Source organism: Pyxicephalus adspersus, chromosome 12, assembly GCF_032062135.1.
Source record: "Pyxicephalus adspersus chromosome 12, UCB_Pads_2.0, whole genome shotgun sequence".
Classification (NCBI taxonomy): domain Eukaryota; kingdom Metazoa; phylum Chordata; class Amphibia; order Anura; family Pyxicephalidae; genus Pyxicephalus; species Pyxicephalus adspersus.
This window is the reverse complement of record NC_092869.1, coordinates 17,540,063-17,555,174: the sequence shown is the minus strand read 5'-3', so window position 1 is coordinate 17,555,174 and position 15,112 is coordinate 17,540,063. Positions and strand designations below refer to the sequence as shown.

General features: G+C 41.3%; 1 protein-coding gene across 31 annotated transcripts in view; it reads right to left on the bottom strand.

Annotated features, from left to right (window-relative positions):
* The window catches only part of GPHN (gephyrin), a 401,006-nt gene that overhangs the window by 83,358 nt on the left and 302,536 nt on the right, over nt 1-15,112 (bottom strand). For all 31 annotated transcript variants that reach the window (XM_072428975.1, XM_072428977.1, XM_072428985.1 and 28 more), the window contains one exon: nt 1,208-1,345. In XM_072428975.1, coding sequence (XP_072285076.1) covers nt 1,208-1,345 — 138 coding nt within the window. The remainder of the gene's footprint in view (nt 1-1,207; nt 1,346-15,112) is intronic.

Below are 15,112 nucleotides of genomic sequence, written 5' to 3'. Positions count from 1 at the left end.
AGGGAAGCATAGTATTACTATTAAAGTTTGGTGAAAGGTAGGTAAAAATTTAGGGGCCCCACCCCAATGCTCCTTACTATGTAAGTGGCCCCCGGGGGGTCCTTAATTTGCAAACTCACGCATGCCCAATGATCAGCACTTTGATTGAAGTTGAGCATAGGAAAGAAGAGGGAAGCTGAGCAAGCGCGGGACTCACTGGGCTCAGTTTGTGGACAGACCAAGTGAAATATGTTTTTTTTTTCACAAAAGATGTGTTACCTAGATCTAGCACTAGGAGGTGACATATGAAGTTATGCTCAAATCACACTGGCAGTAATGTTGCATTTGCTGCATCTCAGCAATGACCGTCTGTTACCAATCCCAGGTGCTTGTGAGTTGCCAAGTAGTCACTCAGGAGGGGTAAATGGCCCATTACTGCTAATGTGAACTAAGCCTAACTTGTTACACCACATTGATCACACTATGCATACAAGGGATTACACTATAAAATATGGAACACTAGGCAGTTGGAATAAAACACACAGCACTGAACAGTTTGGGCAACAAAAATGGAAAAATTGTACATTTTAGCAAGCCAGGTATTATAAATTTGGAACAAAGTTTGCTGTGTCTTGCCCCACCCACTTTTTACCATCCTGGTACAGCTTTCCACCACCCGGCTGAAAAAGGTTTCTGGGGAGAACACTGTTTACCCACCAAATCCTAAGGACTAAAGCTCTACTTTTGATATCAAAAACATTTCTGTGACTTCACATTTAGGCTTGTTAGAGCTGCCTTAAAATTTTGGTGCCATTGGTCATGAAGCTGCAGGAGAGTAAAGTTAGGTCACTTTAGCTGGTAGACAAGGAAGACAGGGCTGTGTATATTGCAGGACCAAATAGACAGAAAATAAATCTTTTGTCAGGCAACAGTTCTCTTTTGTACATTTGAGCTGTATATTTGCCTGAAGGTCAACTTTAATAAATCAGATAATAGTAGATTGGGATGTTGCTGCTGTCCATTAGGAAAGCTAAGTTTAAAAAAAAAAGGTTATGCCCCAGCAACGTATGTGCTGTCAATACATGGTGCTGCCAAGTCACAACCTGAAAGCTATGCTGTTCCTTAACATCTTGTACTTGTTCCTAAGGCCCTGACGTTATACTGGATCTTACAAGCCAGTTATGTTTGTTAGCTGAGGAAGGAATATTGAAACAAAAAGGTAACATACCTCTGTAGTTGATGATTTCAGTCCCAAGAACTGGAGTCATTTCAAGGACTGTAATAAAGGCTTTATCCATGGATGTTAGTGGAAACGGAGACATGCGGTGTCTTCTTGCTACCTTGGTGATATCAACAGCACTATGACCTTGAGAATAAATAGAAAGAGAATGAACATTTGGTTGTAAAAATGTGTTTGTGCAGTTTTAGCACTAGGAGGGTTAATGCAGGCTGGTATCCCTTTAGCAAGGAGTTGCAAATTTGCATCCTACCTACAATGCTAATGCCAGCTTGCACTTCAGCAACAGAGGGAGCTTTGTGAAGGGTACCCCCAGAAACATGATTCCCCCTTTAAACAACCTGACTTGATGACTGGCAGATTTTCCCTGCAAAGTGTGGAAGTGGGGGAGTCATGTCAAAACAGTACATTTAAAAATACTTATTATTTTAAATTTCCCACCCGGTCCCGCCTCTCAGCCACACAGTCCCACCCTTTAGCCACATGCTCGCACTGCCTGGCCGGCTTCTGCTTCCCCTGGCCTCGCGTCCCCAACATTTACACGCTTGGGAAGCAGATGCTGGGCATCGGTGTAGGATGCTGTGGAAACTTGGTGGCCAGGTAGGACTTGAAAATTCCCTGGCATTTCCACCCCGAGTGTGGCCCGGGGTTACCGATTTTGGTATGGATAATTCACTCCAAGCCATACTCGGGATTACCGATAGGGAGGTAAACATGAACATTTCCCATATATTTTTTAAACTCTGGGCTAAAACCCTGTTTGTCCAAAGGGAGAGAATTTAGCATAGTAACAAAAGATAAGTAAAGGCGAATTACTATATAATACTTAATATAAAATAAAGCATAATAAATACAAGCAAAATACAAGCAAAAGTTGTTGGCACTCTTTTTCACACACGTGGTTAATTTTGATGAATGTTGTTTGTACTTAAATTACATGAATCTCACAATAGTAAACATTTGTGCAGTTTGACATCAATCAGATCACAGTAGATAAAGTGAGCAATTAAGAGACTGTCAGCCTAATAATAACCACAAAACACAATACAAACTGTGTTTTCTATCCAGTCGCTGAACCTCCGGGACCCTGCTAGGGGCTTCCCAGGATATATCATTATCAGGGTTCTCCCCAGGCCCTTTTAGCTGGGCGCACCACCCGGCACTTTTTAGCACCCACCCAGCTGTTTTTGGGTGGTTACTAAAAAGTTTGGTCACAATATTGGGGCTGCCACCCACCTACAATTTCTTCCAACCCGGCTTCAAAAAAATTCTGGGTTGAGCACTGATTATGCTTGGTATCAATGGGCCGATCTGGTCCCATTTCTTTCATGTAAAGATAGGATGGACAGACACATAAGGGAGGGAAAAGGATGAGGGGAGAAGACTCACTTTACAAAATGTTAAGACTGAAATATACATCCATCTAGGTGGACCCATAGTTCAGCCAGGGTTCCCAGATTAGGTCAAAATTATCTAGGGTGTTATTCAAAGTATGTGTTGACCTATCACTCACCATCACCCAATTCATTTTGGCAAAGAGTGGTGGGTATTACGTTCAATTTTCACGATTTGGCAAGTGTAATCCGGGCTGCCAAAAGGATAAGTTTGGCTAGTTTCTGAGCTGGTTTGGGTCTGATCTGTTCCATTTTGCTAAACTGGGCCCCCTCAAATGAGCCCTGTATTTCTATTCGCAGAACTGCAGAAATAAGTTTAAATATGTTGGACCAAAAGCTCTGCGCTATTGGGCACAACCACCTTATGTATTCCATTGTTCCCTTAGCCTCACAGTCTCTAAAACATAATGGGGAGGAGGATGGGTGATATTTAGAACATTACCTTGTAGTTGGCCTCTACTAGTGATGAGATGAGTGATATTTTGGATAGGGAGTGGGCTACGTCACTCGAATCTTCCAGTTCTTATGGTAAGCCTAAGTCAGCCTCCCATGAACACATATATTTTAACTTTGTTGTTAGGGTGACTAAGGCTGCATATTTAATACATTTTTGACCTTTGGTGTTTGCCAATGAACTACAAGAATTCTCAAAAGGAGTGTCGTGCAGTTTGTTATATTTTAGTACAGCAACAAATTATTTGACTTGTTTGTATCTAAAGTGTTCAATCTGTGGCAGCTCCCTTTTTCTGGATAAATATTCATAATTGAAAACCAAACGCACATCTATTCGCAGAAAACTTTTATCTATCCACCATTTGAATCTCCCTCAGCCCCACCCTGATTGAGTGGGTTATCCCACAGTGGCGTTAGAGGAGCATGGGTGGAGCACAATTTGGGATTGGCACAGTGCTTGTCCCAGATTTGGAGGGAGTGAATTAGAGTGGGGCTACCCAAATCTTCTAATGCTACACATTGGGGATGCAGATGCTGGCCGGGCATCGCCAGGTTACACAGATGCTGGGATCCCCAGGGGAAGAAGATGGCGGGCATCGCTGGAGGACGCTGCAGGTATTACTGGAGGATGTCGCTGGAACGCAGGGAACCCGGTAGGACTTTCAAACTCCCAGGCAATTCCACCCCGAGTGTGGTTTGGGGTTAACGCATTTGGTATGGAAAGTTCACCCTGAGCCACACTCGGGTACACCGACAGGGAGGTTGATATGATGTCTAGCAGTGGTGGAAGATTTCAAAACAGATTACAAAGGTCAGTGAAAAACTGTTAAGAGACAAGTGTAGAATAGGGGATAGAAAGTATAAAGCAATCTTTAGGTTTGCCCAGTGTTCAGAGTTAACACAGAAGCAAAAGTTGTTCTAATTTTCAGAGCCCTTGTCTCTTAAGTGTCTAACAGCAAGAGGAAACTGAGCTGTGAGAGCCACACAAAAATTCATCCCAATCCTGCACTGCCCCGTGCTTCCGGCTGGTCACAGAGACTGGTGTCCTTAAAAATAGTCCTACTTTAGGAATGAGTACTACCAGCTGATTGGGCGTGTACAATGACATCACACTCAGCTGTTTTTGCCCTGTCTGCACGCGCATCTCCCATCTTTTTGTATGGGATTCTGCTTCAGCATGAAATCAGCTGTGCTGCTCCCCGCCCACTTTGCACTGTGAGATAATCCTACCCATTGACCATCAGCTGCTAGAGAACATGAGAGCAGAGTCTCTGCTTGTGCTGCTATCATTACCCCAAGGTGTAAACCTTCATATCTCCCACACTGATTGTTGTACAAACTTGAAATTTTCAGGGCACACAGGGGACCCCGAGAGCTGATACGAAACCTAATACATCCCACTGAAAATAAGAAGTTGCCAGCTATGGGGTCTTAAACATAAATCCTAATAAGAAGCAGAGATCTTTTCTCAATAAAGTAGACCTAAAATAAAAATAAAAAAAATGTATGTCGCTTTATTTGTCAAAAAATGTCGATCTTACTGCGCATGTGTGAGATCGCCATCTTTCTTTTTTCGAGAACAGAAAAGTACCTCCTGCGCATGCCTGTTCTCAGGGCCCAAGCCTCTTTGAATTCAGGACAGGCTTATCACAGGAGGGTCTGCGTTCCCATTCAGTCTTTACCACCTTGGCAGTAGTAGAATGGGTTTTTTTGGGGTATTTTGTGTTTTAAAAAAAATTTGAAAAATAACAAAACAAAACAAAGGGTTGGTTATCTACCCTTCTATACAGTTGGGTCCATAAACATTTGGACAGAGACAACTTTTTTCTAATTTTGGTTCTGTACATTACCACAATTAATTTGAAATGAAACAAATCAAATGAAGTTGAACTGCAGACTTTCAGCTTTAATTATTTTTGCAAAAAGAGGAACTAAAGCCTTTTTTTTTTTTTTTTTTACACAATAACTTTATTTCAGGGGCTCAAAAGTAACTGGACAAATGACTCAAAAGTTATTTCATGGGCTGGTATGGGCAATTCTTTCGTTTTGTCATTATCAATTAAGCAGATAAGGGGCCTGGAGCTGATTTGAGGGGATGCTTGTATGTGGAGGATTTTGCTGTAAACAGACAAAATGCGGTCAAAGGAGCTCCCCATGCAGGTGAAACAAGCCATCCTTAAGATGCAAAAAGAGAAAAAACCCATCCGAGAAATTGGTACAATATTAAGTAGTAGTGAAATCTACAGTTTGGTACATCATGAGAAAGAAAAAAAAGCACTGGTGAACTCAGCAACGCCAAAAGACCTGGACGTCTATGGAAGACAACAGTGGTGTATGATCGCAGAATTATTTCCAAGGTGAAGTGATACCCCTTCACAACAGCCAACCAAGTGAACAACACTCATCAGGAAGTAGGCATATCGATATTCAAGTGTACCATAAAGAGAAGACTGCATGAAAGTAAACACAGAGGGTGCACTGCAAGGTGCAAGCCACTTATAAGCCTCAAGAATAGAAAGGCTAGATTGCACTTTGCTCAAAAACATCTAAAAAAGCCAGCACAGTTCTGGAAAAACATGAAACCAAGATCAACCTTTACCAGAATGATGGCAAGAAAAAAGTATGGAGAAGGCGTGGAAGAGCTCATTATCCAAAGCATACCACATCATATGTAAAACATGGCTGAGGCAGAGTTATGGCTTGGGCATGCATGGCTGCCAGTGGCACTGGGACACTAGTGTTTATCAATGATGTGACACAAGACAGAAGCAGACGAGTAAATTCTGAGGTGTTCAGAGACATACCGCCTGTTCATATCCAGCTAAATGCAGTCAAATTGATTGGGAGGCGTTTCATATTACAGATGGACAATGACCCAAAACATACAGCCAAAGCAACCCAGGAGTTTATTAAAACAAAGAAGTGGAATATTCTTAAATGGCCAAGTCAGTTACTTGATCTGAACACAATTGAGCATGCTTTTTACTTGTTGAAGACTAAACTTCGGACAAAAAGGCCCACAAACAAACAGCAACTGAAAGCTGCTGCAGTAAAGGCCTGGCAGAGCATTAAAAAGGAGGAAACCCAGCATCTGGTGATGTCCATGAGTTCAAGACTACAGGCTATCATTGCAAAGGGTTTTCAACCAAGTATTAGAAATGAACATTTAGCTTTTTAAATTGTCTAATTACTTTTGAGCCCCTTTAATGAAGTGATTGTGTTAAAAAAAAAAGTCTTAAGTTCCTCACATTTTTTTTGCAATCTTTTTGTTCAACCCACTTAATTAAGACCAGGGTCCCCAATTGTAGTCCCCACGGGGGCCACTTCCATGCACTGGGGTGCTGCCAATTGTCTGTGCACTGTAGTGCCTTAACTATAATATTGCCCGCTCACCGAACATTAAGGCTGTGTTCAGACTGACAGTGAAGTGGCACTGCAGTTACCCCTTCCTCATACCATTGAACCCTGCTTAGGGGGAGACGCTTGGTACCACTCATTGCCCCCTGGAGCTAAATCTGCAGACGCTGCAGTGCAAGGAACTGAGCGGCTGGCAAGGTGCCTGTTACACATTACTGGGCACTTACCTTCTCTGTGGGAGCCAATGGGAAACACTTTCTGTCCACAACCTCCCCCTCCTGAATAAAAAGTTATATCCATCATATCATGCTCCCGTCACACATAGCTATCCCCTTACTCTATGAACCCCAATTTCTCTGTAACATCTCGCTATAGATCGAGCCTTTATTGACACGTGTTAGAACAATCCAATGTGGCTATTGTTCTTAATGTTTTATCTGCTGCATGAGTTTATAACAGTAAAATGAATAACACAATTACATAGAAACAACACCATTAAACCAATTTTCTAGGAGCCAGTTTTCATAAATAACTCCAGTGTAGGGGTTTTGTCAAGTCTTAGGAAACAATTGTCTCTATCATGAGTTCTAAGGCAGGATACACACAGGGCAATAATTGTCATTGGATCTTTCACAATCTTTTCCGACGACAAAAGACTGAAAGATGCATGAACGAGTTCTGTACACACAGTACTGCTCTGCTCTCATGGAGAGGGGAGGGAGAGAACGACAAATCATCCCCGCTCTGCACTCTCTCCTCTTCACTGTCATTACGATTGTTTCTCATCAGTCATCCGTGGATCCTCCAGGACAGTTGTCCGGATGACGAGCGCTGTACACACGCCAGATTCTGATATCAACCCTGAGGCCATTAATCTAACGTGTACGTAGCCTTCATTGTAAAAAAAAGATTTATGATTGAACAATGGTCTGGTGGTCAAAAGCTTGATATACCTTGGGATGAGTGAAATAGTGACTTTAGTGGGGGATTTTATTGCTGTGGTGCCATCACATGATAAAAAAAAAAGGTATACCCGTCATATCATGCTACCCTGTCACACATATCTATCCCCTTACTCCCAATGAACTCCAATTTCTCTGTAGCATCTTGCTATAGCATAAACCCAGAGACTTTCTAGAGACTTTTCCTACAAATTCAACAATAAAATGTGTAAAATTCAATGTGTTAATTCTCAATTGCCTAGGCCACAGGTAGGCAAACTCCGGCCTAGCCAGTATTCCAGTCCGCCGCCGCTGCCCCCCCCCCCACAGTTATTTATTGTTGGATCCGACCTAATTGAATTGTTGCATTATCAAGAGTTACCGCAATACCATCGATATCATGAAGTTCCCGCACAGTAACCCCAATTACTATGCCTAAAGAGCAGAAGCAACGCGCACCTACCAGTCTCCGGAAGGTTGACCTCGAATGTCCTGTCTTCAACCACGGATGGACTGACAAAATATTCTTCGTCCAACGCAGCAACAAAGCCCTGTGTTTAGTGTGCAACGACACCAACAGCACTTTCAAGCGGTCAAATCTCAAGGGGCTTTTTCGTTGCCAAGCACGTGCACACATACAGAGACTACACCGCGGATGAGTGGAAGACTGAGGTTGCTTGCTTGCAGTCAAGGTTGGAAAAAACCTTTCCTTGGTCACCTTGTTTCTTCTGACCTAGTGTGCCTTCTTGACCTCCTGAAATGGCCTAATAGTCCAAAAAGTTTGCCGACCCCTGGCATAGGTGATCAAGAATGAAAAGAAGTGCAGAGCCTCCCGGAATACCTATGTCAGGTATCTGAGAGGCTCCTTGCTGTTCTTTCCGCACATTCCTGAGAATCTCAGGCATGCGCAGGAGCCCTTTCATCAATAGGGAAAAAAATGGCATGGGAAGTGAGATTGGCAAGTTTTTTCCTAATCTACATCACCCGATCTCGCGCCTGCACAGTGCGAGATCGGGTGACGTAGAAAGAATACTGGGACAACGCGGGGCCTGATGGAAGAAACCTCCAGATGGATAGACTGCTCCGCGGGATTGAAGGTAAGTGTGTTTTTATTGTTCTGAGTGAATTTTGGGTTTACTTCCGCTTTTGGATAACTGCCCGCGGTTCACCACTATACCACCACGACACATCTAAACAGTGATAAACCCAGCACTATACATAGACCAGCAACTTTTTACCCGTGATTAAGCACACAAAGTCTTTCTATATCAATACAGAAACTCTTCCATACTCAAAAGCAATGTACTAAGATCTTTTGCAACGGCTTACAGTTTGGAACATCCATTTTGTCCTACCAGATCATTTATCACCAATTCAGTATCTACGGTCATCCAGCTAAGTGTGTCTTAGTTTGAGTACACTTCTCTCCTATATTCATCCTGGTAGGAGTAAATTCCACACACTGCATATTCTGACCCACAAACAAATACCATCCATGACTATGTCTGAAGGATCATAGAGCCATCTTCACCCATAATCGCAGGGTCAGCTTCAATTACCTCCAAATCACTATTAGATTTTATGATTAGAATGTTTTTCAAGTAGCAAGTGGCGTCAAGTCTTACCCGGCATAAAGTTTTAGCAATATCACCAAGACCCCCAAAACCCCTGAAGAAGCCTTGCGGGGCAAAACGCGTTGGGTGGGGAAAAAATTCATTGCTGTAAATAAGATTTGATATATCAGCAAACTACTATCGTATGTTCATTAGACTAGTATACATGTGTTAGCCTAGGGAGAGCATAGGAGACCTCTAATCCTCTAGTTTTAGGATGTTTAGAAAGTTTAGTTTTCAAAAAAATACTGTGCGCCCCTCAAAAGCCTGTCTTTCCTTTTTCTCTTAAATGGTCTTCTTAGTGTCACTCCAGGCTGGTCACACCGGAGTTTACTCCTTCCTATTTTCTGGGTCCCTATCTTTGGTGGAACATACTTTTTCATCTACACAAAATTTATTAAATAATTTTTAAAATTTACACATTTTATTGTTTAATTTTTTAAGGTAGAAAGTCCCTGGGATATTTCTATGTAATTATGTTATTCATTTTACTGGTATAAACTCATGCAGCACCTAAAAAATTTAGAACAATAGCCACAATGGATTGTTCTCACACGTGTCAATAAAAGCTCCATCAGCTCCATAGCAAGATGTTACTGAGAAATTGGGGATCATAGAGAGTAAGGGGATAGCTATGTATGACAGGGTAGAATGATATGATGAGTATAACATTTTATTCGGGGGGATTGTGGAAAAAAAGTGTTTCCCACTGGCTCCCACATTTTCAGTTGGTAACATCCCTCTGTTCTAGAGAAGGTAAGTGTCCAGCTATGTGTAACAGGCACCCTGCTAGCTGCCTAGTCCCTCACACTGCAGAGTCTGCAGATTTGACTTCAGGCGGCAGTAAGAAGTACTGAGCGCCCCCCCAACCTCACCACCAATCTGAAAACAGCCTTAAAGTTTGGTGAGCAGGCAAATTTATATTTGAGGCACCACAGCGCACAGACAATTGCCAGCACCCTAATGCTAAATGCCATACAAGTGGCCCCCAGGGGTCCCTAATATGCAAACATTTGTGGACCATGGTCTCGAAATGGCCAATCACTACAATTTTTATTTTATATAGAAGGATAGATAACCCCTTGTTTTGTTTTTTAAAACATTTTTTAAAACACAAAAAAGCAAAACCCCTTTCAATCTGTCATTAGCACCGCGCAGAGCCTCCTGGGATACGCATGTCACAAATTCCAAAAGGGTTCCTATCTTCAAAAAGAGAGCAAAGTCATTCCCAGGTAACTACAGACCACTTAGTTACCATAGTTGGAAAGGTCCTAGAGAGTTTGATAAAGAACCACATAGAGGAGTTTCAGCTAGAAAATATTATTAAAAGTTAAAGTCATCATGGCTTCAAGAAAGACTGAAGTTGTCAAACAAATTTACTCTTTCTTGAGGATGTAAGCAGGTGGACATTGGAATAGCAGTTAGTATAGTGTACTTAAACTTTGCTAAAGCATTTGACACAGTAGCCCACAGATGGTTAATATGCAAGTTGGGGTCAATAGGTTTAGAAAAGTCAATCTGTAAATGGATAGAGAACTGGCTTAAAGATCACATCCAGAGAGTAGTTATTAATAATTCATACTCAACATGCATGCTGTATACTGTCCAGGGGGAATACATTTGGGGGAGTCAGAAATGGAAAATGATTTGGGAGTTCTGGTAGATCATAAACCTAATAATAGCATGCAATGCCAAGCTGCAATATCTAAAGCTAGCAAGGTACTTTCTTGTATTAACCCCCCTAGCGGTAATCCCGAGTGTGACTCGGGGTGGATTTTACCTGCAAAAAGCGGTAATCCCGAGTCAGGCTTGGGGTTGCTTAAAAAAAGAACACTTATCTTGCCCTGTTGGCGTCCCCTGGTCCCCGCAGGTCCTGGGGACACGTTCTCCTCCTCCGATATCCAGCCGCTAACTGCAGAGAAGATCTTCAGGGTTTCCCGGGAAATTCAAATAATTTTGTATTGGATTCAATACAAAATAGCTGTTATGAGTCCAATTCAAAGAAATCTTCAGTTAATATATATTTTTACATGCTTCTGTACAGTTATATTATGTTTCATAAGTTTAATATTACATTTATTATATTGGACATATTTCGTTGAGTTATGCCTAAGAATTATAGCCTACAATGTAAAAAAAATTTCCATGCAAAAAAACGTTACCTTTTTGTATGGAAATACGGACAGAATTAGAACGCTAGGGGACGTTAAAAGAGGAATAGACTGCAGAGATGGAGATATATTCGTGCCCCTGTACAAAGCATTGGTTAGTCCACATCTGGTATTTGCAGTCCAGTTTTGGGCACCAGTTCATAAAAAGAACATTGTGGAATTGGAGAGAGTGCAGAGAAAGGCAACTAAACTAATAAAAGGAATGGAGGAGCTCAGTTAAGAGGAGAGATTCGCTGAAATAATTTATTCTCCCTTGAAAAGAGACGTTTAAGGGGGGATCACCTCATATAAATTTTCCATATTTGGAACTCTCTTTCCAACTATTCCCCTAGAGATTATTACGAAAAACAAGGGGGCACGCTTTGCGTCTGGAGGAAAAAAAGTTTAAGCTCCGAATAAGGAAGGGATTCTTCACTGTAAGGTCTGTGAAAATGTGGAATCGGCTCCCTCAGGAAGTAGTTTCTGCAAGTTCTATAGATTGCTTTAGGAAAAAGCTGGATGCATTCTAGAAGCACGGAATATAACTGGGTATTAAAGCTTTAAAGTAAAGATAACATAACAAAAGGCAAATAGGCAACCATGCACAGGATACAGGTCATAGAAGCACAGGTCCTCACCTTGTAAAAATGGTAAGCTAAACTGGAAAAGTCAGTTTGGCCAGAGAAAATGTGTCTAATAATTTATACCTTGGTAGCCTAAATGAGGTAACCTTTCAAAGACAGGTGGTATTTGCGTACAAAGAGAAAAGCCAGCAGTCAGTACATTTGTGTAAGCCATTGTCATTGAAGCAGCAGTTAAGGAGGATGAAAGTAGGTGATTAACCTTGACCATGTCTAGAATGGACAGGTGGTTGTATTGTATTTGTCTTATAAAAGAAACAGTAAGGAAATTTTTAAAGTAAGATGTAGTTATTGTGTAAGCATACTGTAACCTGTGAAAGGCTATGAAAACAGTCAGGGAGCTAGGGACTCAAACAGAAAAAGCAGACAAAGCAGTGTGGAAGGACAGCATAATTAATATAGTTTCCAGCCTTGGTTTAAAAGTTTGTCTCACTGCAATGCTTAGAAATGGGCTATTTTTACAACTCCACCTTAGATCAGTGCTATATTGTTTAGTCAAACTATATAGGCCTGATTCCAGGCAGGTTTTTTAGGCATTTGAACTGTATTTTACTCTATGCTGTGAGTAGTGGAATTAGGAATGGCACATATATTAGGTGCTGAACTATGTCTGGCACATATATTAGGTGCTTACTCAACCTCTTCATATGCTTTTTCCTAACACATTCAATGGTACTGACAGTGCATCAGTCAGAGAATGAGATGAAGATGTTATGAAAGGATGGGGCTTTGACCTACTAAATTTTCCATAATGTTACAATTTGAGTTTTATGTAAAGACTGGCTGAAGAATATAGATACTTAGGGAACAGAAGGTTCCCTGAAAACAGTATGGGAGAAGCTTACAACACAATCTTATCCCTCATGATATATTTCTTGGTTTATTTCTTTGTTTGAATTACCTTTTTTTTTTTTTTTTTTTTTTTTTTAAAAATCTAAAGAGTGTATTTTGCAAAATGCACTCAATGTGCTGTCTTGCAAAGGTTTAAAGAATGCAACTATAGTGAACTGAAAATTTTGTATATGCCCTATGAAAAAGCAGTATTAATATTAACCTTACTAGATTGGAAATCCAAGGTTTGACCGTACTAATTTAGCTTCTTCTATATTTTGACCGCATAGCAATTCAATAGCATATATACATACACACACATATTCAATTTTGCTTCACATAAATTTAGCATGGTGCTGTAAACATTACTCCCAGATTTTGGTTCATATTGATCTTGCTGAAAGCAGGTTGCAACAATATGGTTTTGCTTTTACTGATGCCCGTGCCCTCAAGACAAAGCTTGCAGTCAAGACCAGGCCTCCAATGCATGACAGCTTGACAATTTGGTCTCCAATCCTATCCTACTATCACTATATCCACATATGGTCATCTCTGGGGATTCTGACATGGGGCCCTTCATACAGGTGTTGACTTCTAAATCTGACCTAGAGGCCCTGATTGTATGACTGGAAGTCACCCAACAGGCTACCCTCCTTGCAGGCAAATAGGACATGGCAAAAGTAGTTGATAAAGCTCATGGTATAGCAATTAGGACAGCTGATCTGGTACAGAGGGTCTTATTATCAGAAGGGGCTAGAGACTCTCAATATCAATAACTGGATTCTTTACGATTATCAATGGAAGATTATCAAAAACGGTCATGAGGACACATTATTCACCTACAGTATGTGTCTGCACAGAGGACATTACCATGGACTCCATGAGTGACCCTGGGGCTGGACAAAATTCATGGAACACTGCATTTCTCAGCTACTGATGAGCCTTGGGAGGTTCTTTGCAGAAAGCATAATTTCAATGTGAAAGAATCTATCAGGGAGGCAGCATGGAAGAAGGGCCTGATGGACCTGAATGGAGCCCAAGTTACTCCTTCACCAGATATGTCACGAAAGCACTTCTGATGAGATGCCAACTTAACTATTGGTAAAACTAAAAGAACACTTACATCTGTGATAACCCCTTCTACTTGACTGTGAAAAAATCAGGGGACACTTACTATCTACAATCCTATGCATACATTGTGAGCCTACGTGGCTTTTTGGCTAGTGACCCATCTACAATAGATTACTAGCTCTCATTCACCTAAGAAATTACATATCTTTTGTGAGTGAAAAGCGCATCCGAATCTGTGTTCAAGGACTTGTTTGGATAGTAGTTCCTACTCTTAAACTCATCATTCAGAACTCATGTTTCTGAGTTTTCAAGTGGTTCTCCAAGAAGGTGGCGGGTATCCTTGGTCCATATGGTACAAATAGTTACATAGTAAGTCAGGTTGAAAAAAGACATAAATCCATTAAGTTCAACCACTAGGGAAGTAAACATAACCCAGATACAAAACCCTATGGACATAGTTCAAAAAAATGTCTTCCTGATTCCATGGGGCAATTGAATTTTCCCTGGATTAATGGTCACTGTTAGCATTATTATTCAGTTATATTCTGTGTTTCTAGAAAAGCATCCAGCTTTTTCTTAAAGCAACCTATAGTAGTTGCTGAAACAACTTTACAAAGAGTGCTCCCTTGTTTTTTGTAATGATCTTAAAGTGAATATTCGGGAAGAGAGTTCTCTATATGCACCCTTAATATATTTATAAAGTGTGATCATATCATCCCTTAAACCCCCTGATGGTAATCCAGAGTGTGACTCGGGGTTAAATTTCATTACAAACAGTGGTAACCCTGAGCCATACTCGGGGAGGAATTGAGGGCTTACCTGGTTCCCCACGAGCCCGCAGCATCCTCTGGCGAAGCCAGCCAGGCATCTGTGTCCCCTTGGCGATGCGCGATGTCCCCTGGCCTCACATCCCCGGTGTGTGAACGTTGGACATGTGAGGCTATGGAATACAGATGCCGGGCCTGCATGCAAAGCGAGTACGTGCGCTGGGGGCGGGAAATTTAAAATAGGTATTTTTAAATGTCAAATGTACCAATTTGACATTTAAATACTAAAATAATCATAGTGCCAGGAAGGTTAAACGTCTCTTCTCAAGGGAAAATAGATTAATTCACCTAACCTCTCTCCATAGCTGAGTACCTCCATTCCTTTTATTAGTTTAGTTGCCCTTCTCTGCACCCTCTCCAATTCCACAATGTCCTTTTTGTGAACTGGTGCCCAAAACTAGACTGCATATTTCTGATGTGGTCTGACTAATTCTTTGTACGGGGTCGGATTATGTCTCCATCTCTGCAGTCTATTCCCCTTTTAATACAAGAAAGTATTTTGCTAGCTTTTGATATTGCAGCTTGGCATGGCATTGCATACTTGTATTAAGTCCATGATCTACCAGAACCCCCAGATCCCTTTCCATTTGTGACCCAAATTTATTCCTTCTAAACAGT